At 38.7% G+C, this 26,799-nt stretch overlaps 2 protein-coding genes across 2 annotated transcripts; both read right to left on the reverse strand.

The window, feature by feature from the left end:
- Nucleotides 1-246: 246 nt before the first annotated feature.
- Nucleotides 247-857, reverse strand: LOC146625018 (uncharacterized). The gene has a single exon (XM_085361891.1). It carries the CDS (start codon nt 855-857, stop codon nt 249-251), a length of 609 nt encoding a protein of 202 aa, XP_085218017.1. The 3' UTR covers nt 247-248.
- Nucleotides 858-7,722: 6,865 nt separating this feature from the next.
- Nucleotides 7,723-14,340, reverse strand: LOC146625019 (uncharacterized). Its single transcript, XM_085362597.1, has 6 exons — nt 13,699-14,340; nt 13,548-13,596; nt 9,560-10,585; nt 9,245-9,400; nt 8,336-8,428; nt 7,723-8,063 (listed from the first exon to the last, which is right to left on the reverse strand). Exons 1-6 carry the CDS (start codon nt 13,719-13,721, stop codon nt 7,752-7,754), a joined length of 1,659 nt encoding a protein of 552 aa, XP_085218723.1. The 5' UTR covers nt 13,722-14,340; the 3' UTR covers nt 7,723-7,751.
- Nucleotides 14,341-26,799: the final 12,459 nt, after the last annotated feature.

Consider the following 26,799-nt stretch of genomic DNA (forward strand, 5'->3'; position numbering starts at 1 on the left):
TATCAGTGTAAGTGTATGTGTGTGTGTGTCCATAGTTCAGCTGAGACAGTGTCCTTCGGCCTATCAGGCTAAGTAAACAGTCCTCCAGCCAATCCAGGTGTCCTTGCATGGGATGGGAAGAATAGTCATTACACAGTCGTTATCAGGGAGTTGTTTTGGTGGGCTCCAGCCTTGGGCCTAGCAGCTGGCGCCGTGGTGTCCAAATGTTGAATATTGTTGATTTCTCCTTTATGCGAGCAGCTCCGAATTTAGCACTCTGACACTGGTCTCTCGATCTCCCGTTGGAGAGCCGCGAGCCTCCCCATGATGGTATCAAACTTCTGTTCCGTGGTGTTGTCATTCTTTTGATTCTGAGACCCCACAACTGCAGTGAGCCGTTCTGCGATGTGATCCAACTTTCGCTCAAGGGTGTCATTATGAGCAGGCCCCTCTCTGATGTATCCCATCATACGCTCAGTGGTGTTAGTTTGAGCCTTCACGGCAGCTGTAAGCGTCTCCAAGGTGTTAACCATACTGCGTTCGGTGTGAGAGGTCGCGCCTCGACCCATCGCTTCAATTCCAGCGGTCAGCTTTGGGGGGGTTTGAACAGCTGGTTCCGCTCTCTTATTTCTCCGATAAGTCAGGGCCAAGCCAGCTCCGATCAGCAAGAACCCTGTTATCATGGTTCCGAATAGGTAGATATCTTCAGCGTCCTCGATAGACAGTCCCGCCAGGCACAAGATCCTCCAGGTCTGCCACCCGTCCATCGTGTATCCGGCAGGGAAAGTCCCTCCAGGGCACTCAGGCTCTCCCGAGCCCAGGCTTCTCGTTGAGAAAAGGGTGTCAATAGCATTCAGAGACCAGTTGATCAAATCCATAATTCTCTTTTAGGTTTTAGAGAACGACAGTGAGAGACTGTTCGAGGGAAAAGTAAGTACAATATATAATAGTATATGCAAAAAAAAATTTCTGGATGTGTATACTAAATGTTTTTCTATGTGTGTGTGTGTGTGTGTGTGTGTGTATATACACATATTTTACAAATTAAATAGAATCAACAATAAATAAAATATATAAAAATATACAGAGTTGAGACATGTGCAGAACAGTGGCATTACTGTACAGTATGGAGTGCATAATGTTAAAGTTCCAGTAGTGAAGCTGAGGTGTCTATGACGTGTTCAGCAGTCTGATGGCCTGATGGAAGAAGCTGTCTCTCAGTCTGCTGGTTGGGGATCGGATGCTGCAGAACCTCCTTCCTGATGGAAGTAGTCTGAACAGTTTCTGGCTGGGGTGACTGGAGTCCTTGATGATCCTCCCCGCTTTCCTCGGGCAGCGCTTCCTGTAGATGTCTTGGAGGGAGGAAAGCGAACTGTAGAGGGTCCAGTGAGTCGGGTAGTGCAGAGCGGATGAAGTCCCTGACCAGGGATTTGGATTCAAGATGGCGCCGAGTATGGCAGCCTCGTCGCGAGCTCCCCCAAGCAATATAGCATGTCCTGACTGCGGGGTTTTGGAAACAAATTAAAACGTACAGCTCTGTTATCACTTCCAGCATAAATGAAGACAGAAAACTAAAAAGCAGTGACGTTTGTAGGGTTACTGAAGTTGGGCTAGCTGGTATATAACGATGTGCTACGTGACCGCTAGCGACACAGCTATGTTAGCATAATATAAACAAGCTAACTTTTTTTCCACTCGATAAAAGTTAACGTGAGTGTTCTCGGTGGTCAGGAACAAATGTAATCGCATGGCAGGATGCTGTAAAAGGACCAAACTTCAGCCAGGAGAACAACTGAGATAATCCCTCCACAATACGAGGTTAGTCATTCATATACTGCTGCATGGGCTGGGCTGCAGTTACATCCTAAGGGTTTAAAAACTGAGCTTAAATAAATGATTAGTGGTAATAAAAGCTGAGGGAGGTCAACAGGGATCACTGACTGTTTTAGGAGCTTTTTGAGATTAAATAGAAGAAAATGCAAAACATTAAACATGTTAACAACACAAAAGCCATATTAAACGCAGACTACTTTAGGCCCGGAAGTAGGATTCGTCACGTCATCACTTAACAATCGGATAATAATAATAATAATAATAATAATAATAATGATAATAATAATAATAATAATAATAATAATAATAACTTTATTTATAAAGCGCTTTCAAACAAAGTGCTGTACAGCTATTTGAAACACGCAGCCACAGGAGATGGAAATAATACTCACCATGGGTTGTATTATAACATGGTGTATATATTCAGTGAAATATTATCATATACCACCACATTTGAACTTATTAGGTTTTGGGAACACATGAATTCCTCCCTATTTTCCTGTTGTAGCAATGTGGGTGATGGTGGAATGGGTGGAGGGCAGAAGATTCCCCAGCCTCAGATCACTGCCATTCTTCATGCAGACACTTAATGCACATGAGAGATTTATTCTCTTTGTTAAGGGGTTACTGCATGGCTTCAGTAGCAGCATCTTGCAGGCCATGAGTGCCTTCTCAAAATCTTAATTTCATTCAGGACTGTGGAAGCTGACGTGACAAAAAGGCTCACAAAATTGCCTCTACTGCAAAGCCCAAGCTCTATCCTGGGGGTATTAAACTTAAACTTTACTTTAGTTCTTTGGGCGACATATTGCCCAATTCAGGCTCTTATTTTTTTTTCTCCCCACTTTTCAGTCGTAAATAGTAAGATGATCAGCTGTTTGAAATGTCTTAAAGACCAATTTTATATCACTGAGAGAATTCAGAAAGAATTTAAGCACAGTTAATGGAAAATTACATTCTTCTTACTTGCATGAAATGTGTCAGCTTAGTGTCTACACTTACTGTAAAAGCTATGTTTAAGGTGTCTACAGGTAAAATGTGAGGTCTAAATTATCATCGATGAGAAGCAACCCTATTCCTGATTTAACTATAGTTAAAGACAAGTTCTCCTTTTTGTATAAATTTTGATCCTGAGTTCATTTTTTAGCCTTCATTCTGCCTGTGTCAAAACAATTAATAATGTAATCATGTTCTGGTACTTGCAAATGTTGCTTATGGCCATGAAACATCATCCTTGTTCACATGCTCTTGATCAAACAACTTGAAGTTGAGACATTATTCATTTTTCAAGTCAACGTGTTTCAAAATCATTGCATTTTGATTGCACAGAGGCAGTGACTGATTATTGTTGTGGGGAAAAACACTGAGAGAATAGCTTTCAATGCCAAAATAGGACCAGTTCAAATACAGGTTAGGACTGCTAGAGGGTTACCTAATTTACATTTTGCTATGAAAAAATAAGTCTGAACTGTGAGCAATAGTGCAAGCCATCTTTTGGAGAATAGGAGGTATATGCGTCCAACACTGTGATTATTACTTCCAATCTGTTCAGATTTTAGGATCAAGATCATAAATCAAACCTTATCACACAAGCAGCACTTTGAGGGAAAATTGCAGCTATACATATTCTTTAAAAGCTGTCAATAGGACATCATTCAGTAGATGTAATATAGAGTAACTGCACATGGCAATAACCATGACACTCCCAAAGCACTTAAAAGTGAGGTCATTTGGAGTTCATGCCTGGGGAAGAAAGGTTGCTTTCAGGTGTTGAAGAGGTGACCCATACGGGTTTGACCAAATTGATTTTTTATGTGAAAATTGATTTGCTTTGGTATTATATCATCATCGTATTCTTCTGTTAAATTGTCTGATTAGCCTGATAGATGTTCACAATACCATTTTAATTTTCATGCTGTGTTTTAACCAAGTGCCAAAGCTTTTTAGTCAAAAGCCACTGTTGTCCTTCTCTTTCACACTGAAAGACCTTTAATCTTTCTTGGGACTCTGAGCCTTGACTTATTCTCTGTTTGTAAGAGCACATTAATTGTGTGATTTGTTTATAAAAGAAAGTTCTTTCAAATTGTATGTACTGATATACAGCTACACTAGAAAATACTGTTCATTAATATATATTTGCAAGCCTCTGAATATGTCCTTAAATGTTTTTGCTGCCAAAATATCCAAAACTGCATTAGAATGGCCAAAGCTGTGGATTTGTCTTTACTGAATATATTCACGAACTTTGTTACTTTGTTAGAGAAGTGATCGAGATTTTAATGATACTATCCGGAAAACATTCTTTATTGCATTACTGCACAAATTCAAATAATTTAACTGACACAAGGCAACTGTTGTTGTGTCCACAAAGCACAATGTGTTTTTGCACATTCTTTGATAGCAGCATAGGTTGAAATAATGATGGTAATGGGATTTAAGGAGCTTGGAAAAAAAGCATCTGGACTTTTTCAAGTTTCCTTGGAGACGTTTCACCTCTCATCCAAGAAGCTTCTTCAGTTCTAAGAGCAATTGATGGAGAGTCCCAGATAGATTTTAAGCCCTATGGGAGTGTCCCCCAAGGGGGTCATGAACCCCTTGTTGATCCTCTACCTAGTCACATGCCATGGTGCCAAATGTCTTCAAGGAAATTTAAAGAAGTCCAGACACTTTTCTTTCCAAGCTCTTTCGACTATGATGACCTGGATGACTGAGAACCTTCTTAGACAGATGCTAATGAAGCAAGAATGAGCTGATGATCTGCAAGCAACAGGTTGAACACCCAAAGTCCTTAAAGACGTCACCAACGTTCACTCTATCATGCTGAAACTGAAACTGTACAATTTTTCTTTTTGCCTTTGAATTCTGATTGCACATGATGAGTCTCACTTATTGTTACTCACTGTTTAAGGGTACTGCTGTAAACATTCAGCCTTTGCAGCAGCATTTTGTAACCATATTGTTGGTTTTACATTGTAGTTTTAATTATATAGATACAGTGCTAGGCTATGATTACCTGAGATTAGTTTTTGTTCTGTTCTGGATATCTGTCACCGAAATTACCAGCGTTTGAAGGAGCAACAACTAAGGGCCAAGTGTGATGGTTAGAAACACAGAGTGCTTTAAGTTAATGAACTTTAATGATACAGGCAATTATTTCACACATAGTAAACAATCTATCTTTCTCAAAAGCTGTTCAAAAGCTCCAAATAAATGTGTCTATCAGTAGGCTGTAGTTTCATTACAACACTCAAATTAATCTCCTTTTGTCCACACTTGAATTGGACTAATGCAAAAAAATTGCCTGTAACCTCTACACTTTAGGAAAAAAGGCTTTTTCCCCTCTTTTAATGGGACTTTCAAAATAAATCACTCATAGCACCAAGCTAAATTAAATGCAGTATATTTTCAGTGGTTGCTTTTAACCTGCTGTGCAGATGGAGTAAGCCATTCTATCGCTATGGTGCATTTACTCAACAAAATGCAGCTATAAATGACTTCTGCACAATACTGCCTTTTTAGTTAATGATTTTCAGTTACTGTTTCAGGAAAATTGAGCCAGTAGAAAGACACAGCTTTGAGTGAAGGTTATTTCAGCTGCCATACATAAGGACGAAGGATGTGCGCTAATACAAGTGCCTGATCACAAGTGAAATTGCTCTCTTTTTATTTTCCTATGCACTCTATTTCCTCTCAGTGTTTGCTATATTTTACGATGACAATGGGAACATCAGCATTGTGATAGCTACCCCCTAGATTCTCATAATTCAGTCCTCCAGCCCATATCACAGATTACAGTTTTTTGTTGTCATCAAACCTCAGAAGAGTAAATGTTCATTTCGGGCTTTTTTCCCATCCTGATGTTTGAGTGTTAAAAGAAGCTTGTCATCTTTGTTTGCAGAGCCCACCCATCCATTCTGTACTGCAGAGACAGTCATTTCAAGTCAGTGAGAGTCAGCTGCACTTTCAATGTGTGATTTTCTACACTGGGCAGATCAAATCAGAAAATGCAGTAGCAGCACACTAAAGAAAAAAAGCAGGTCGGTTGTTAAAGTTGTAAATAAGGACCTCATATATCCAACATAACCAGCTTAACTTTCTCAATTGGTCTTACATTTTTCTATATATTGTTTAATGATGTTCAGTCCATTACAATCAATTATGTTCAAATGAAACAAGGTAGTCATGTTTTCTCTGGAAGCCCTGAAGGAAGAAATGGCTGCGCCGTCCAACATTTCATGTCTCATTTGGAAATGAGTGGTGTGCAAATTTTGGCATCAATCTCAAGTAAATTAAGAGCAACATTGCTGATACTAATACTTGTAACCTATAAAGTGAGCTTATGTAGGGAAAGCAATGAGTCATGAATCTTCATGCATTTTCCACTGTTGTGATTTTAACTACCTACATTAATTAGTTAACACAGGTTATAGAGACCTGAGATGTAAATGTGCCTGTTTTTAAAGGACTTCTGTTGTTTAAACGTGCTATAGGCTAGAAAGAATTGGCATCACAATATTTTTTCTTTAAAAAACAAAAAAGGGTAAAGATTTTTTACTGGTATGTGGACTGGTTATCGAGCAACATGAAAGACACATGTAAGGCTCCAACTAGCTAATGTTAACTGACAACAAATGATTTAATAATGAAATTAATAATAATCCAATGTAATATGAGTTAAGATTATTTGCATATTTTTAAACCTAAATTAACAGACCATTACAAACTTCCATCAATATCTGCAGTAAGTGGTGGAACAATTACACAAGTTAATATAATGTGGGAATAAAACTGGCTACACTCAAAAAAATAATTCATTGGATGAACTTAATTTCATCTTGCCACCTATATTCCATCTAAACAAATCATGTTAAATCAATCCATCTTGATTGTGTTGTTTCAACACTAAATATGTTTGTAAGTGTAACATAATTTAAACATTAACATTCAGTTAATTTGATTTTTATTCAGTTAACATGTTTGTACCAAGTTAGTCTAATTAAATTAATTTAAATTCATGTTATATTGTTTAAACACTTTGGCACATCAAAAGTCAGTCTTGTTACATGAACTAGTAAAATATTTGTTTGTTACACCAATGTTAATCTTGTTGAATGAACAAATGTAATTTATGTCTGTAGTACTTACACCAATCATGTTTCAGTTAGTGTTTGTATTGCTTATGTAAACATTACTTTTAATTAAATTAATGAAACATACATAAATGATAACTTGCAAAACCATCTTTTATTTTGCTTGAACATTCTTAAAACAGTTGGCAGGATCCCAGTTCAGCCTAGCTTTCTCCCCTTTAACGATCTCATACCAAGACCACAGAACTTCCAGATCAAGACATGCTGACTGAAAGAAAAAATACAATAAAATAACCCTAACCCTAATAATAAAAATGAAATAAGTCTGTTGAATAGTTTGCAGACAAAAAATATTATCCCCAAAGCAACTTTCGTAAAATGTAGTAAAATATGCATTGCAAACAACAATATGAATTTTAACACAATTTAAAGCTCAGACATAACATTCAACATTACTATAATATTACAACATTACTATGTTGCTTGCATACATTAGTCCTCCATTTAATCAGGCTGTATCCATTAATAGTGACTTTATGCTATTTAACGTGTGGAGAAAACATTCAATTTTGAGCATAACTGCTCCACTCAAACAATTTGTGAAAACCAGTGTGCATTTGCCTTTGTAACAATTGCCATCTGGCAAAAATCAGTGTTTACACTTCAAGTGTATAAGACTTTAAGTTATGGACGAACAATCTTTGTGTAATAGCCACAGAGCAAACCACATAGTTTATATGAACATTTTATAACTTACAATTTTAAACTTTAAAACAGTAAACACATATTTGCATTGCAGAAACCTTGAAAAAAAAATATCTGGCTTGCATGAGTCCGTTTCAAGCTCATTCACCCCATTAGCTTGTTTTTTAGGAACTGTGCCTTGGATGACAACCTCTGTCCATCCAGCTTCATGATAATCTTTTGCAAGACTTCAAAAGTGCATTTGAGCTCCGGTGGGTAGCTTAGGTTCAGACAGTATATCAGTCCAAATAACAGAGCACAAGCAATTGCAATGCTCCTCAAACCAGTGAGAACCTCCACGCCTTCAATCAGGACACCGATGTTCTCTGGGTCATCTCCAGGCTCCGCACCCTCCTGATGTATGACATACACTCCCATCACAGTTTGTTCCATGGCTTCAGTGTTGGCCTCAGTGTTCTGTGACGTAAAATATAATAATACATTTGTTTGAGTCTACATATGAAAAAAAAAAAAGGAATTCAGCAATCAGCGTGAATATGCTGATATATTTACTAAATTCTATGTCTCTGGTTTCACACCTCAGAAATTTGACATGAAACAAAACAAGGACCAATTGCAATATCTTTTATTCACACGTGGTGTCACATTTTACCATTTCATATATCGAAATTACCCATAACTCCTGGAGCAAATTACATAACACAGAACAACTTGTGAATATAACTGACCGTATATTCCTTCACAAGTTTCTCATAGTCTTCATTCAGGTAGACACACAAGGACTTCAGGATGCATGCTCGTCTTGTATGTATTGTGTCATCCTAAGAAAAAAGGGAATCCATAATGACAATATTTAACTTTTAGGCAGCAGTTTGAAAAAGGAATACTTAGTTTGGAAGAGTCCAAAAGGCCACATGGTAAATAGACTGGTTCTTATATAGCGTTTTTCTACTCAGAGCACTCAAAGCTGCCTTTATACAACAATTCATTCACCCAATCACTTTTTCTAAACTGTTTAAATGGCCTGTATTTATATAGCACTTTACTAGTCCCTAAGGACCCCAAAGCGCTTTACATATCCAGTCATCCACCCATTCACACACACATTCACACACTGGTGATGGTAAGCTACATTGTAGCCACAGCCACCCTGGGGCGCACTGACAGAGGTCGAGGCTGTCGAACACTGGCGCCACCGGGTTTAGTGCTTACTGTCTAACATTCATACACATTCACACTCCGATGAATGCATCGGTGAGCAACTTGGGGTTAGTATCTTACCCAAGGATATTTGGCATGCACACTGGAGGAGCTTGGGACCAACCCGCCAAGCTTCTGATTAGTAGCTGACCTGCTCTACCACCTGAGCTACAGCCACCTCAAAACATCTGTCTAAACCAAATCAGACACAAAATGAGGCAACACTAATGTTTTTTTTGGGGTTTTTTTCCCCATTTTGATCAAAATTAACCATACGATTTTATCAATTACTTATTAATATAAGACTGATGCTTATATAATTTGTATAAAATATGAAAACCTCTTAGGACTTTTGCCTACCATATGTATAGATATCTTTGCTCATAAAATTGCCAGATTATGGGCATAAAAACTTCTTAAGCACAGATCTAACCCACCTTAGAGATGGCCACCATGATGTGTCTCATTTTTCTGCCAGCCACCCCACCTTTGCCTCGAAAGAGCTCCATCATGCGTGGAGTGTACAAGTCTAGCTCATAAAAGAATCTAGATAGCAGCGGTACTGTCGATATGCGCAGGAATTCCTTGTCAATCTGAAAAACATGAACAATGCACTTATAATATGCACCAGAGGAAGGACATACCAGGAATTATTAGCTGTTTTATCACTATGTTATGTCAATATTAGTGAAGCAAGAAATAACTGGTCAACCATAAACACACTCTAAAAGTTAGACATATAGGACATGCACCTCTTTCTCGGTGAACAGAGCTGGCCATCTGCTTTTAAAATCTGCAATAAAGGGCTGTCCTTGAATAACTTCTTGCCTTCTGTACGAAAAAGTCTTCTGCATTTTCATTGTCACTATATTGTCATTGTTTCTCTTCTGAACCTCTGAAAGCAGTGCAATTCTCTCTTTTTCCAGGCTGTCAGTGGTTTCTCCTTTTGGATACTGCGGACAGTAATTGACTTCTGCTCTTCTAGGCTTTTTCACATTCAATGCTGCCTTACTTTTGTCTTGGGCCTTGTTCTTTAGTGAATTTACCAACACCTCAGCACAGCCCAGGCCTCTCAGTTTGGTCCGGACATTGGCCATTTTATACTTGAGGCTAATTTTCCAACCATAACAGCCATTAAAGGATCCCTGCTCCCTCAGACAAGGATGCTGTTTGACAAGGGCTTCTGCAACTTCATTCAGGTCATTGTCAGTTGGATAGACTTTAAATTTTATTATTTCTTCAGCCAGCCTTTCTAAAAGGTGGGATTTCAGTTTTGGTGAGGGGGTCAAATGAGTTCCACCAGCAATGAACTCAGCATTGGCCTTTTCAAGTTGCAGTTCAGCCTCATAGCTGAAACGAGGGACTGTGAAGACACTTGGCCACACTGACAGTCTTGTAGACGGTGATGAACCTGACGATGAAACGGGCCTTGTATTGTCTGTGTCTGAAGAGCTTGAAAAGGAATGTGTTGGACTTCGCACTGGTTGACATGTCACTCCATCTTCTGTAAAACTTTGCAACTGCACACTATCCAAGTATACAACCTTTAAAGTTGCTTTATCATTAATTTCAGAGATCGCAGTCAGATTTACAAAATCATTTCCGAAATCAGGATCTTGATATTGAAGACGAAAATCCTGTTGCACTCCAAAATTTGTCTTTATTTCCTGACACAATTCCTCAATGGAGTCTGATATCCCAGCTGGTAAAATTAGTTTCCTGGCATCATCTTCTCCGAGAATGATCCTCAGTCTTATGGGCTGGGGCATCATGCTGACCTGGACAAATATCAAATATTTAAAAAATAAATAAAGATGTACTCATTGACTATTGTGCGAGTGTGTGTAACAAATTCTAATGTCAACGATAATTTGATGATGTCACCTTGGCCTCGAGGAATTTTTTTACTGGAGAAGTGAATAGTGCATTTTCCAGATTTGTCTTGCATTCTTCTAATTAATGACAATTCTTGCATAAGATGCTTAAAAGAAATCTACTCTCAATAAATTAAGTAGCAATTGGTCTGCAAAGTATGATGTATTATTTACTGTGCCAGGTGATATAGGGGGAAAATACTTACAAACATCACTCCTGTTTACCCTGCAAGTTAGTGTGTCTCTTCAGAGTAACCAGACGCAGGCCTCCCACTGAATAGGCAGCTAACGGGTAGTCATCGAGTAGTTCCCCATGCTCAATCAGAGACACCTCTCTCGCATGTGACATGTCAAGCTCAAAAGCTCTGAAGTGCTCTCGATACCAAGCAGAGAACTTTTTTACAAAAAAGTATATTCTGCCATGCAAAATAAAAATCTGCAGAATTTCTGCAAACTCTGGCAAACCAAATATTTGCCCATGAACAACTATCATTCCTGTGCTGTAGTTCATGCCATTGTATGACACGCTTTTTGTAATATGGACATCAGTTTCATCTGGTAATCTTTGCTTTATAGCTACTGCGATATCACTTTTCAGAACATCAATTGGTACTGATGAGCCAACATTTACCATTAAAGGTGTCTTATGGTCAGAAGAGTGCAAGTCAGAGGCAATCACGAGCTGATGTTTTTTGGCAAGTGTAACAGGTATGTTCTTAAAACAGTTTGTATGGCGAGCAATTTGTTTAAAAAAACTATGTTTCGCCTCAAATCTCATTGTCCATTTGTGGACAAGAGGCCCAAAATGCCGAATCAGAGCAGGGTAGTGCTCCAAATAATGATGTTTAGGGAGAAGACTGTTGTTTGGAAAAAGTTCTTGGTATCTCTGGCGATGTTCACTGATTTTACACTCAAGGTAGGAAATCGACTCATCAGACTGGACAGGGGCTACAACAAGCTCCACAATGTCCTTCAGATCCAAAACAATATGCCATGCAGGTTCATCCTCTGGAACAAGTGGACCAATAATTAGAGGCAACAAACGAAGCAGAGACCAATTTTCATGTGCATTTCCACCAATATTTTTTTTTAATGAGAAAGTCTGGGGAATTGCATGAGGCCGGTTGGTTTTATCTGCCCATTTATACTCAAAATTTTGGATCAAGTTGTTAAGTTTTTCTAAGGTGAAATACTTTTTAGAGATTAAAAAAGAAAAACAATGCGCAAGCTCCACTGGTATTATGCCCTCTAGCAGATCATGTGCTACATCTGGAGGGTAGCCTGCAGTGACATGAAAATGGCTCAGATTCTTACTCAAAATACAATCTCGCTTAACTCCACAACAAGCACTTGCTGTTTCTTGTGCACGCTTCAAATGGAATTCATGAAGTTCCGGTGTTCTATGCTCAAAATCACCAGCAGTCACTGACTTTATTTCAGATTTTTTAGCTGTACAGAATCTGCATATGTATTCAGCAGAAAAACTTTCCACAAAACCTGCCAGCCCATGGGCTCCTAGGTTGTCAGCTATGACGCAGCTCACAGTTCCTTTAATACACTCGTTCAACTGACTGATGAACACACCATGTTGCTCCAAAGTTACCAGATCTCTCAAAAGTGGATCAAAGACTTTTTCAAACCCAAATGTCCTCAAATCTTCACTCTTGCAAAGGATTGCCAAATAAATGGATGAAAGGGCTGAATGAGAACCAAGACCCAATATACACCACAAAGCTTGTGCTTTTTCCGTGAGGTCCCAAGAGGATTACAAACCTCAAAATCATCAATATAAAGGTTAATAGAAATTCTCAACTTCTCACCATCTAGAAAGCTATTTCTTTTATAATGCTCCCCATCTCGAAAAGATCTGTAAACCCTCTGATCACCATTCAGATTCTCTCTATCTTCTTGAGCTATTTGTTCTTCAATCACTCTATCCAGCAATTTATTGTGACTCAATATTTCCTGCAATAACTGTAATAAAGGGATGTACTGAAATGACTTCCTTTGGTCTATCGATAAAAAATACTCAACAGGCTCTACAACCCTAAAATTTTGTATGTAGTATAGTTTTCTTTTATAAGGAGTGGCAAGAGGGCCACACTTTCCCAATATTTTAGCCACAGGGTTAGAAACACATACAGAATTTGCAAGCTCTTCAATAACAGCCTGACTAATATGGAGGTTATGGCTCTTAAAAATTTCTGTAATTGTACGTTTTGTCAGAGGTACACTAGCTGAACTCAACAGAAAAACTAACTCCTCTAAGAACTCATCTAATCCTTTTGCTGGAACATGAAATATGTGTTCCAATTTCAACAATATTACTGCTAATTTCCGTTCAATTAGTTCGGGCTGATTTTCAACAGCACTATTATCACATTCTGTCACTGACTCACTTTCAAATTCACCATAGGATACATCTTCAGAACAGCTAGCCCTTACGTTATCAGAGGACTCTATCACTTGAACTGGGTCCACACGTGTAACTACACTGGCTTTAAAATCTTTAAGTGTGTGTGGATGATGCTTCCTCTTTTTGTGTGTATAAAATGTATTGTAAATATTTGTCTTGAAAGGGCAACCAAGAAACACACAACTAACTGTCTCGTTACTTCGCAGATGTGTTCCAATATGGACAAAAAAATCTCTCTCAGAGAAGACGTCACTGCAGTCACATAACTCACATTTAAAAGTTACTGAACTTGAAGCTGTCTGTGTAAACTGAGATGAATGAGCTTTATAGACATGAGTGTTCAGTCCACTCCAAGTCTTAAATGTGCACGGACAATTAACATATATGCACAGATAATGTTGACCTATTCCATAATGATGATGTAGTTTATAATGTTGAAGTAATTTGTACCTGCTGCTCTCTCTGGTAACACAATGCTTGCACTGCCACATACACGTCACTGATAAAAAATGAAATATGCATTAGAAAACGTCAAGGAGATTGCATCATCCAAAAAAAATAAATAAATAACATAATAATAATAAGGCAAACATGAACTTACCATGTATTGTTGAGGAGGTGCATAAGAATCTCAGAGCATGGGAATGTGGCTTTATTTTGTGATGTATTTCTGGGGAGAGAAATTAATTAAAACAAAGTTATTACTCTGACAAATTTGTGTTAATATCTACATACTGTGAAATGTGAAGACTGTTACGGTGCGTACACACCGAACGCGATAGACGCGACCAGAGCTTCAGGTTTACATGTAAAGTCAATGGAGGAGCACGATGAAGCGCGACTGGGGGTCCAGCTAAACTTCGGAAGCAGATTTGCATTGAGAAAACGCTTTTCTGCCTACTTCACACGACTGACGCCTTTGAAGCGCGAAGTAAAATACGCGCTGCAGTTTGTGTGGTGCATTTTGTGCATTCGCGCTTATCACGTCTACCGCTCGAGTTGGTAAAATCTGCGGGACAGCAGCTTCTCAAACTCGGCAAGGGACAGAAGGTGGTACAGCTGAAAGCGGCCGTCATCCAGACGGAGCTTCTGGAGCAAGTGGTGAAACTCACCAAACTGCTCACGCTTGTGGAAGACCTGATGGACCCAGGTACAGTGAGGACGTCCTTTAGGCACTGCTCTGCTCTCCACAGCAAATAGAGAAGGGAGACTCTTTCTTCAAACGCTAGATTGACAGCTGCCATTTTAATAACATACCGTCTGCCACTACTTCCTCCCAGATCTCTTCTTCATACGCGTGAAAATTGCATATAAACCTCGACCAGTTCATGCTGGACGCGCTTCGAGGTGCAAATGTGCACGAGATCAGCTAGGGGCATCTATCGCGTTCGGTGTGAACGCACCGTTAGTCAGCCTAATGCAGAGCACCAGAGAAACTATAACCCAAACAATTATCCACCTAAATCATTCTGAATTCAAAAATTAAGTGAATATATTACAAAAAAAGAAAATGCACATGCAATTATTGTGACAGATTTTATCTTACTCCTTGTTATTAACTCCCCTAAACGCTGGTTTAGTTGAATTAAACCTTTCATCAATCCAGTTAATGCGGTTGCCCGCGACTAAACTCCACTGACAAAAACAGGAATTTTAGATAGAGCATCATAAAACACTCATAAAATCACCAAAACCATGTCGGTCAGTCTTACCACTACTACCAACAATCACCAACTCCGGTTAAGCAGAAAGTAACCCTTCATTCATGGAGCTATATGCGAAGACGTTACGGCTCTACGCGGCTTTCCCGCTCTTCAAAGTTAGCTAACTCCAGAGAAGAAAAACAGTCCTACCAACGCAGATAACCATGAAACACACCTCATTCAAAGTCGACAGAAACAAAAACAAAAAAACGAACTTACCAAAATAACCTCATCAGTTTTTGCTCTGTTGCAACAATTAGCGACTCCGGTTAAGTTTAAAAAAAAAACATTAAATTCACCGACTTACATTTGAAAAATGTTTGGGTCTACAACCTCCCTGCTATATATAAATCTCCACACTACACAGGTAAAAAATTTTAACTAATAGTATTTATCTCTCACTCCACTAACCTAAATAAATATATCAAGAAATATTACTTACCTCACTATCAGGTATGCCAAAGAAGTAACTCCACGTGCGCTCGTTAACTTCTCAACGGACCTTTCCGCATCCGGTGGGCGTGGAGCATGCGCAATACATGACGCTATCAGAGCCTTTGGTTTGATGGACCTCATTCTCATTGGATTGCCATGAACGAATTTAACTCATCAAAGTTTTCTTTGATTTATATTCAACAAAAAAGAATGAATCATTTAATGAGCATAAAAATGATTTCTTCATGTGATGTAAACATATTACTACTTTGTTAATCAAACACATGCCCTAGTTGATTTTTTTGAGTGTAGTACAAGCTTTTTTGCTGCCACAACATAAAGGAAACCTATTTTAAGGTCGTTTGTTTGGGATGTTTGCTGCTCCATAGAGTTTTTATTCTTCTTCTAAAAAGTATTTGTATTACTATCAGTGTGGCTGCTCTATTGGAATTCTGTCAGCAGCAGTGTTGGGACTAACGCGTTATTAAGTAACGCGTTACAGTAACTACGTTATTATTGTGGTAACGAGCACGGTAACTAGTTATTATGCCAAAATCAGGAACGCGTTACTCGTTACTGGGATTTAGATAGGGTCGTTACTCGTTACTTCGTGTGGTGGCTATCGCGGAGCTTCCACAGATTCAGTAACATTAGCAAGTGGTGGAGGCCAGCAGGTGGATGAAGGAAAAGGGACGCAGAAGGAAAAGAGACCCCAGGCGGCCGCCGGTCCAAGTGTGAACTGAACTTCAGGTAAGAAGTTATGACCTGCAGTCTCTCTGGGTCAGATATGAACCAAGTTTAGGTGGAGTTTATTTTCGTTATTCTGACTTTTTCCGTACTGCGTGCTAGCTAGCATGACGGAGTTTCTATACAGCTGGGTGGTGCTATGAAGTTAATGATGTTTAACTTTATTTTGTTCATAAGTTATTAGAGTTGCCAACCGTCCCGTCTGGTATTCAGAGAAAATATTACGCGTTTCTTATTGAGGTGAAAAGGAACAGTTTGTCCCGTAATTCAGCTACAATGAAAAAGGCACAAAGCTGGAGTTACTCTGTGTCTTTACGCTGCACAGCTGCCTCTTCTCTCATTCTCCCCCCTCCCTCTCCCGTTTCTACTTCAATCATGAAAACTGATCAGTGATCAGCTGATCGTCTTTTCTCTCTTGTGTGTTTATCGCCCACTTTGCGCAGAAAGAGGAAACCAGCGGATGTCGCGCTAAACAACAGCAGCACGTTTAAGCTTGATCAGCTGTTGTTAGAATTTATTTAATATTAATTTCTAGTATCAGCTGATGTTTGCTGGAGCCACAGCTGCAAAAAAGCTGCTGGTCATGATATGGTTTGGTTATGTGGTGAGAGGGAAACATGAAGATGAAACCAGGAGATGTCCTTACTGGATCATCAGAGCTGAACAGGTGATGGAGAAACAGGTTTACCTTTTAGGTGACATGAATGAGTTGAAGGGAAGTTATGAACTGTTTCTGAGAGACAAATAACCCCAGGATCCTTTTCTAAGTAGCTGACAGCTGGTAACTGTGCAGGGGCGGGTCTAGCAAAGTGTTGCCAGGGGGGCAGGTAGGGCATTAACAGGGAAAGGGGGGCACAAAGAAATACTTTTCTTTCTTATTCTCATTTAAAATGTCTAGCTTTTAAAAAATAATTATCTGAGTCTTACAACAAACGATTGATAGATTGATGCATATATACCATCAAAACAGTGTACATCACTGTCACAACAGTGTTTGTTTTCATTCAAAGGCTTTATGATTTTTCCTATAATGGTGGGCCAGTCTCTAGTCAAAATGCCCGGGATGATTTTTTTGTCCCAGTCCAGCTCTGTATGCAGCTCATCTGCAGTCTGGTGTTGCCTACATCTTCCTATTCAGAAGGCAGAATTTCCGAGTTCTGAGTACAATCGAAAGCACCACGACTGCAGTTTTTGTGTTGGATGTAAAAGGCGCAGATGACACTGTGACGTAGGCTAGAATCATGGCAGCGGTCAATGACGGTCCAGGCGTGGGATTTCTCTCGTGGAAATATGCACATTATCTTTTTCTTTCTATTGGTAGGTGGCACAGTGCACTTGTGGCAAGTAAGCAAGCTAGAAGACTGGCAAAGTTATGGAAGCAACACATTAACAAGAGAATTCTGAGTAAAACCAAAGTTACTTTCCCTAGTAACTAGTTACTTTGAAAGTAACGAGTAACTTGAAGTAACTGAGTTACTTTTGAGAGAAGTAACTAGTAATGTAACTAAGTTACTATTTTAAAGTAACTTACCCAACACTGGTCAGCAGTAACATCACCAGCAGGTAAGTAAAACTTTAAACAGCTTTATAGGAAGTTCTAATTAATATACAAAGATAAGCAGGTCAGGAAGGGCAAACAAACTAAAAACACACACGAGACGAGGGCCGAGGGCTAGCATTTCTGACATTCAATAGTTACCTCATTGTTTTAACACATAAAGCAAAAAATAAATAAATAAATACTAGCCTACACACTAACTACACAACACTACACACTAACTGTACTCTTGCCCTCTCTCCCCATCATTTCTAACCCCTGTGGCTTAGTTTACCAAACCACTAAACTAAACCCAGTCATATTCCAAGAGCACTGATCTTGAGGGGAGCTGCTCGTGACGGGTGTAGCTGATGAGTACCAGGCCTGCAAGGCTTTTATTAGAGGAGACAGTTAGAACTGGGCGAGTCCCCTCACCCATAAGCTCCATCTAAACTTACTGGATAAGACTCACAGGATTAAAGTCTGGACTTGTTAAACATAACCTGATCTAGACTTGCTGTATTGGGGTCTTGGTCCCACAGACTGACAGGAAAGGAAATGCAAATTTCATTCCACATATTCCTCCTTTAGCACTGCTAAAGGTCACTAAATAGTGTGTACTTGTATGTTGAAGTACTACCCAAATTTTGTCATTTGTAGTACAACAATGAATACTGTGACTGGTTTATACAGTCTAAACATTTCCATGGAATAATGTCTTTATTCCTCATAGGAATGCTGCTGGCGACATAACATGCTATAATAGTACACTTCTAAAACACAAGATATTTTCATTCAGTATATTGAAGGTTTATTCTATATATTTGCAGTTCAGTCAGTATATTCAGACTTATACCTTTACGTTTCACACTAAAGTAGTAAAGTAAAGTATTGAGAACTGTTGTCAGAAGGTCAGTGGTTCAATCCTTGGCTCATCCAGTCTGATAATCAAATGTCCTTGGGCAAGATACTTTACCACACACTCGCACACACCAGTTTGAGGTTGATAATTTGGTTTAAATAATAAGAATAAACCGCTATATAAATGTGAATGTAGTTGAAAATGCTTTTAACTGTAAGATATTGGTACAACCATTACCATTACACTTTGAGCTGCTGTGTAACCTACTTCTATCAGTTGTCCTTGAAATGCATCTACTATACTGGTGGTCTTCCAGTTGATGGTAACCTCTTAAGGCTGAGAGACTGTGTACTGGGACACATATAAGACGAAGGATGTCAGAATTCTTTCCAGTATTAAAATGACCCAGCACAAAAACCTCTGTCATACTTAAAGAGAGTTTATGTTACGTTGCACAGATTACACATGAGCCTCATACAGCAAATTCCAAGCCAACCTTAAAGTGTAAAAGGAATGATTACTCAGTTGTTGTGTCTCCAGCTATCCATGCCAGTGTCTACAGCAGACTATAATCTACACCTATGATTTTGAGGACATGGGCATTGGTGACTTAGGTAACTGGGAAACCAATGGTCACTATGAGATAGAAAGGTGTCTATGAATTGGGCACTATTTTTCTGGTTCTTAAAACCAATCAATAAATACTTGCACAATAATGAAAAACCTGTTTTATTTGGATTAGGATAAAAGCAGCTCTGCAAATGAACAAGTAGCCAAGGTTACCGATGATGAGATGAGCTTGTACTGTTAGAAATGTTGTGAGTTTCCCATGACAAATTTCAAACAACAGCTAGAGCAAAGAAGGATGTACCACTGCATGTTATTAACTGATGGATGCTCTAAAAACTTGAAATAAGTTGGCTTGAAAGACTCAAAAAAAACACAAAAGAATTGGAAAACACTCATCTGGTCATATATGTAGCCACAAAATCCATGCAATAATGTTGCACTTTTACAAGGTCACAAGCAAAGTGATATAAATATATGGTCTCATATGAATGTCAGCAAAAACAACCAATGTTTTAAAGGCTTAACAAACTTGTCTGACGATGTTTCTTAGAAGGTCTCTGCTTTTGTTGCCTAAATAATAAAAAATAACATCACATTACATCGTGACGTCCCCTTGTCACACTGTCAGCATGTCACTATTTATTCTTGCCGTTGCTTCTGTCTCTGTCAGTGCAGCATCTGTGGACTGTAGTAGTTTTGCAACTGAATGGGTTTGCTAATGCAAATATATGATCACATTTTAAAGCATACCGGAATACTTTTAAATACTATTGCTGTGGACACAAGGACCAACATGCAAATGGATTTTGTATATTTATGAGCCAAACAGAAGCTTCCGTGTAAATATTCTAAAGGCAGAGAATTCTAATGGCCTACACTATTTAGAAAGCACACAAATGTACTTCTAATGATGAAACCATCCATTACTGGATAATAAATCAGTGTTTCTCATGTGCTGCTAACTAAAGGACTGAATATCACTTTTTCACAAAAGCCATCTTATCATCTGTAAGGCAAACTGTGATGGTAGGTTGCATAATCACTGTTTATTTGTGGTGTAGTTAATGTCACAGCCTCTAGGAAACACTGCCTTCTCTTGCACTGTGTGGTTTTATGTTCTTGCTTTTATTATTCCTCCGTCTGCCCCATAAATCTTCATTTCAGTCTAAAAGTATTGTTTACCATATTTTATTCTTACATACATAAGATGTAACAATACTTTTTTAAATATGTAAATTATTGTTTTTATTTTATTTTTAATGTAATTATGATTATGAGCACTTTTGTGACTTATGTCATTTTGTAAATAATAATAATAATAATAATATTAATAATAATGTTTGTTTTTAAAGGAAAAACTAATTTAACCCCCCAAAATATAGAATAATGATTTTAAACCATTGACATGGCGTCCGGGCATGAAATGTTCATATGCACAATTTGCACACAGATGTGTGTATGCACTGTAACAAGAGTCAATGTGAGTACCACTAGAATAGCCACAAAACATGTCAGCATGCTCTTGAGAAGCTCAATGTGTGACACACCAATTTCTCCCATATTTTTGCAGGAGGCACCTATGTCGTCTGCATTACTCACTGATGTCAGTGAAAGCTGTGCGTGTCTGAGGGACACGCTATGATTTCTAAAGGTTAATGCATGGCAGAAATAGAACATGAGTGGGTTTGATAATCACAGGCAAACAAAGAAGCGGTGATACACCATGTCAGCCTGAATATGCAACTGTGCATGTTTGTATGTGAAAGACACAGAGAACAATGTGTTCAGTGTGCAGCAAGGATGTCTACAAATAATAACTTTAGGGATGTAAGTGCACCTGGTCTTTTATAATGTCTTGTGTGTGTTTTCTCAGAATTCAGTGCTCTATCAAAGAGTTTCAGTGCGTACCATTTATAACAGCATGAGGTACCGCAATGTCTTCTGACATGTCTGGGCTGAACTTAGAGGTTCGTCACTTCCTCAGCATGCCAGGACCATGAGCATCTGTGAGTTTTGTTCACAAAGAAGCAGCATGTTGGAGTGCTGGAGACCTGGGCTCCATAATTACCCTGCTGATTTGGCATGGGATGAGTTGAGATGAAGTACAAATGGAAATTAGGTTGCAAGCATATGTAGAGCCTCTTATAAGGATTCCTGGATACTAATTTAAAGTGAGTTTGCAGATCTATCTAAAATGTGCATAACACAAAGAGTCTAAATGTAAAATATTTGTGTTTCACACTTATTTACTCCATAATTCCATATGTGGTATTTCAAATTGTGTTGCCTTAGGTTCTGGGCTGTTAATAAATAAATAAACACTGATTACATCACAAGAAACCATTCACTGAACGAACGTAGAGCCTAGAAACCAAAACCGTCAGAGTTATTTTATTTCAACTTCTTTTTAGACAGATAATTTTCATCCTTAGATTGTGAAAATGACCTCATGACCTGTACTTGTCAAAATTACACAGACAAAAAAGAAGAAATTGCTCCAAGGTACCTAATGAACGTAACAAGCTGCTAGCAGAGTGTGAGCACAAAGACACATTAGTGAAGTAATTTCATTCTTCTAAAAAGTTCCTTTTTTGCCAGAAAAAAAACTATTGAAAAAGTAAAATATCCAGTTGTTGACATAGTGTATATTCTTTAAAAACAGCCTGTTTCAGTTTAGGCGTTGTTTTCAATACATTGCGTGCTCAAAATATTTTTCAAATTTCTTCTTGTTGCATGTTGAAGTTCTACTTGGAACCTTGTTAAGATGCGAAAAAGCAAAATATGATTTTTTGCCATTTTTCAAGTGGTCTTTTGATCGGGACTGTATATAAATACTAATAATGCTACTTTATTATTATTATTCATGCTTTATTAAAATGTGCACAAACACACAAAGGAGGCATGCTTAGCTCTTAGTTTTTACACTGTATAAGAGATAAACTGTTAAATTTCTAACATCAAAGATCATTTTCAAGGAAAAACATAAAAAGACAATTACTGGTTAGCTTTAGTTAATCCATCCATTTTCTTCATTTGCAAAGCCAACACAGAGAGACAGACAACAATTCACTTTCATACTCACCAGTTAACACCAACTGCATGTCTTTGGACTGTGGGAGGAAACCAGTGCACCCAGAAAGAGCCCACCCAGACACAGGAGAACATGCAAACACTACACAGAGGGCCTGGCATCTGCATGTCACTAAGGCCACCTTCTTGTGTGGTAATGGTGCCAACTACTGCACCATCGCGCAAGCCCCTATCAAGTAAAAGTTTAACATTTTAAAAAAGCTTTAATCTTCTTCTTCTTCTTCCAGCTTTTCCTTTTAGGGGTCAGTAATTATTCTAAGTCATTATAGTGAAAAGAGACTCCTACAGGACCTCATCTGTAAACCTAGTGAATGTCCTTGTTTTTAATCTCAAGTGAGGAGAAACTAACAAATTTTCTCCCTGCGATTAGAAAGAGCAAATCACAGTGTGTTTAAGGATAAGATAAGAATAGAATGGTGCTTGTCCATTTAGTGCTCTATACACATTTAAACAAGGCATTACAATAGTCTGAGCACAGAGAGACAAAGGCATGACTTGCATGCTTGACTTATTTTTTTCAGTTAAACTGTAGAACTTTTAGCTTGTAGTTGAGTAATGCCTGTTAAATGAAAGAAATAGCAATATGACATTAATTTTACATGTGAGTAAAAGTCCAGAGTGGAGTATTACACCAACATAACACATGCTGGATTTAGCAACTGAGCAAAAAGGAGCAATCACTCAGATGTACAATAGAGTCACTCACCTATTTTTGATAGCCAGTAAAGTAAGTGAGGTTTAAAAGAAAGCTGGATGTTATCAGCATGTCATTAAATGTAATTAAAAAAACTGAAAGATATGTACTAATGGAAGAACATAAAAAGGAAATAGTCCAGGTGTGGAAGGACTGAATCTTGCAGAAACCCACAGGTTGGAGAAACAGTGTTACAGGAGAGCTTGGTTGCCAAACAGAAAATGTTCAATCAGATAAATTGGAAGAAAACCATTCCAACAATGAGCCGGAGATACCAGCCAAAACCTTAAACCTATTAAGTGAAAGATTATGGGCAACAGTACCAAAGGCTGGACTCCTGTGTTCTCCGATAATCCTGTACTCCATTGTATTATTGTATTGTATTATTGTGAGGTCTTTATCTTACAATATAAAACACCTTGAGGCAACTGTTGTTGTTATTTGGAGCTATACAAATAAAGTTGAATTGAATTGAACTGTAAGATAATACGAATAAAAATGATTTCCTTGCATCAGAAGCAAATAAAAAATTATGAATGATGGTGCCCACATGTAAGCGTGCACAGAGAGTTAACAATGAAAATGTTTTGGGATGTGTTTATCAATAATAATTATAATTATGATAATAATAATAATAATAATAATAATAATAATAATAATAATAATAATAATAATAATTGTGAGTTAAAACTGAAAATGTAAAAAAAAAAGTTAGAATTCGTTCAATTTTAAAATGATACGAAATGATTAATCAGTATCTGGGCCCAAAATGTGCAAACACTCAACACAGGAAATTATTGCAAGAGTTATTTTATTCAGTCAGACTTAAGACATGCACAATACTACAAATATAGTTACGTGTCATTTGTGTGCAAAACTACAGTCTTGTGCACAAACTGTGTGTTTGAGAGAGAACTGCCTTTATTAGTAGATTCATTTTTACAGTGGGGCAAAAAAGTATTTAGTCAGCCACCGATTGTGCAAGTTCCCCCACCTAAAATGATGACAGAGGTCAGTAATTTGCACCAGAGGTACACTTCAACTGTGAGAGACAGAATGTGAAAAAAAAAATCCATGAATCCACATGGTAGGATTTGTAAAGAATTTATCCGTAAACCAGGGTGGAAAATAAGTATTTGGTCAATAACAAAAATACAACTCAATACTTTGTAACATAACCTTTGTTGGCAATAACAGAGGTCAAACGTTTACTATAGGTCTTTACCAGGTTTGCACACACAGTAGCTGGTATTTTGGCCCATTCCTCCATGCAGATCTTCTTGAGAGCAGTGATGTTTTGGGGCTGTCGCCGAGCAACACGGACTTTCAACTCCCGCCACAGATTTTCTATGGGGTTGAGGTCTGGAGACTGGCTATGCCACTCCAGGACTTTCAAATGCTTCTTACGGAGCCACTCCTTTGTTGCCCGGGCGGTGTGTTTTGGATCATTGTCATGTTGGAAGACCCAGCCTCGTTTCATCTTCAAAGTTCTCACTGATGGAAGGAGGTTTTGGCTCAAAATCTCACGATACATGGCCCCATTCATTCTGTCCTTAACACGGATCAGTCGTCCTGTCCCCTTGGCAGAAAAACAGCCCCATAGCATGATGTTTCCACCCCCATGCTTCACAGTAGGTATGGTGTTCTTGGGATGCAACTCAGTATTCTTCTTCCTCCAAACACGACGAGTTGAGTTTATACCAAAAAGTTCTACTTTGGTTTCATCTGACCTCATGACATTCTCCCAATCCTCTGCTGTATCATCCATGTGCTCTCTGGCAAACTTCAGACGGGCCTGGACATGCACTGGCTTCAGCAGCGGAACACGTCTGGCACTGCGGGATTTGATTCCCTGCCGTTGTAGTGTGTTACTGATGGTGACCTTTGTTACTTTGGTCCCAGCTCTCTGCAGGTCATTCACCAGGTCCCCCCGTGTGGTTCTGGGATCTTTGCTCACCGTTCTCATGATCATTTTGACCCCACGGGATGAGATCTTGCGTGGAGCCCTAGATCCAGGGAGATTATCAGTGGTCTTGTATGTCTTCCATTTTCTGATGATTGCTCCCACAGTTGATTTTTTCACACCAAGCTGCTTGCCTATTGTAGATTCACTCTTCCCAGTCTGGTGCAGGTCTACAATACTTTTCCTGGTGTCCTTCGAAAGCTCTTTGGTCTTGGCCATGGCGGAGTTTGGAGTCTGACTGTTTGAGGCTGTGGACAGGTGTCTTTTATACAGATGATGAGTTCAAACAGGTGCCATTCATACAGGTAACGAGTGGGGGACAGAAAAGCTTCTTACAGAAGGCGTTACAGGTCTGTGAGAGCCAGAGATTTTCCTTGTTTGAGGTGACCAAATACTTATTTTCCACCCTGATTTACGAATAAATTCTTTACAAATCCTACCATGTGGATTCATGGATTTTTTTTTCACATTCTGTCTCTCACAGTTGAAGTGTACCTCTGGTGCAAATTACTGACCTCTGTCATCATTTTAAGTGGGGGAACTTGCACAATTGGTGGCTGACTAAATACTTTTTTGCCCCACTGTAAATAATGCTTTGAGTAGATTTGGGGTCCAACCTTAGCTTGACATGAAGTTACAGTTGCAGGTGGTACAGCCCACAGTTATTATTATCATCTAATTATCATTAGTAAAACGTTGCTGAAGTGGATGATTTATCATTGATTGGTAACCAGAGAAATAACACTGGTGAAATTAACAGTCCAGAGTCTCTCTCTCTCTTTTTCTGTTAAAATAGGAGTGGAGGAGTCACAGGGAGATCACATATTTCTAGACTATTTTAGCCCTCATTCCACAAAGAGGCAGGGGCTCTTTAGGTTTCACCCACAGCTGGATTTCACAAACCCTGTCATTCACTAGAACGAACGACATGACCTGAAAATGGAAATGGCTGACTTATTGTGGTCAACGCTGGTAGGCTGCTGTGCTTTATTTTAATTTATTTTATTTTTGATATCATACAACGTGCACACATGTCCTGTTACATCGTATACATAATCATAGTTACCGTTACCAAAACATGCCAGGGTCATTTATTGGTAGCCCTGGCACGTCCTGCCATATGAGTAGGGCCAGATACATGTTGAACAAAGTTAAAAGAGTCCATAATGCTCATGCACTCCTCAGTAGTACTGTCTGATGAGTCATCAGCATGAATGTTTAAGACCCTAACTATGATAATCCTGATTAGCTTAATAATAGAAGATAAAAAGGCTACAAAGTCAGAGAGAAGAGATGCAGCAGAGCCAGGCTGGCAGTATATTAAAATATAATACAAGGGGTGAGCTCTTGCAATTTTGGTCATAGTCATCTCAAAGGAGCTATAAGACCCTGAAGAGATCATCTGGCATAAAAATGACTTGGAAATAAAGGCAGTCCCACCTCCTTGGCCAGAAATCCATGGTGCAGAGAAAAAATGAACAGCGATATGATTCTAAAAAATGTGAGACTTCCTTCTCATACTGCCACGTCTTAGAGATAAACAGAGAATCACATTTCCTACGGCAGAACATTAAAAAGAATGACTTGTTAGCAACAGAGCGGGCATTAAACTCCATCATTTTACCAAAAAGAGCCACTCGGTACAGAGTTTAAGGTTTGCAGCTAATTGGAGTGTGTATTCAACACTTTCAGATGACAACATGGGTGGATAACAGAAGGAAGCATGCAGCCAGACTAAGCCTAATAGTACCTGTCAGGTAGCAGCCAAGGAGAGAAGCTCTGTTGAGTCCCGTTGATCACCTTCTTTAAAGTCTCTTTGAAGGAGAACATGGGAACCATGTTTCTTCCCCTGCTTCTTCTGGCAGAATCAGAAATGAAGGCAGAAACCTATTAACATCCACTGTGTTGGTGGTGATCCATGTGAGGTTAGAAGTAGGGGCAAGATTTCCAGGGGTTTTCCAAAACTACACCATTTTGCATTTCATATACTTTCTTTGTTGCATTATGCTGTTTCTGTGTTAAAAGCTTTTCCATACATAGGCACCAATTATATAAAGAGGTAAACACCTTACCCAAAGTGGGTCGCTGGTGAGCTGGTAGA

This window comes from Diplotaxodon limnothrissa, linkage group LG9, assembly GCF_057381915.1.
Source record: "Diplotaxodon limnothrissa isolate DT_005_m linkage group LG9, D_limnothrissa_male_GT1.1, whole genome shotgun sequence".
Taxonomy (NCBI): Eukaryota; Metazoa; Chordata; class Actinopteri; order Cichliformes; family Cichlidae; genus Diplotaxodon; species Diplotaxodon limnothrissa.

Bases quoted from the DNA above. Each gene is read 5' to 3' on its own strand.
- LOC146625018 (XM_085361891.1), bottom strand. From the start codon at position 857: ATGGATTTGATCAACTGGTCTCTGAATGCTATTGACACCCTTTTCTCA.
- LOC146625019 (XM_085362597.1), bottom strand. From the start codon at position 13,721: ATGCACCTCCTCAACAATACATG. The intron at 13,597-13,698 runs GTAAGTTCATGT...ATTTTTTATCAG, and splicing joins CACCTCCTCAACAATACATG to TGACGTGTATGTGGCAGTGC. The intron at 10,586-13,547 runs GTACAAATTACT...ATATTTGTCCAG, and splicing joins GTTACCAGAGAGAGCAGCAG to GTCAGCATGATGCCCCAGCC.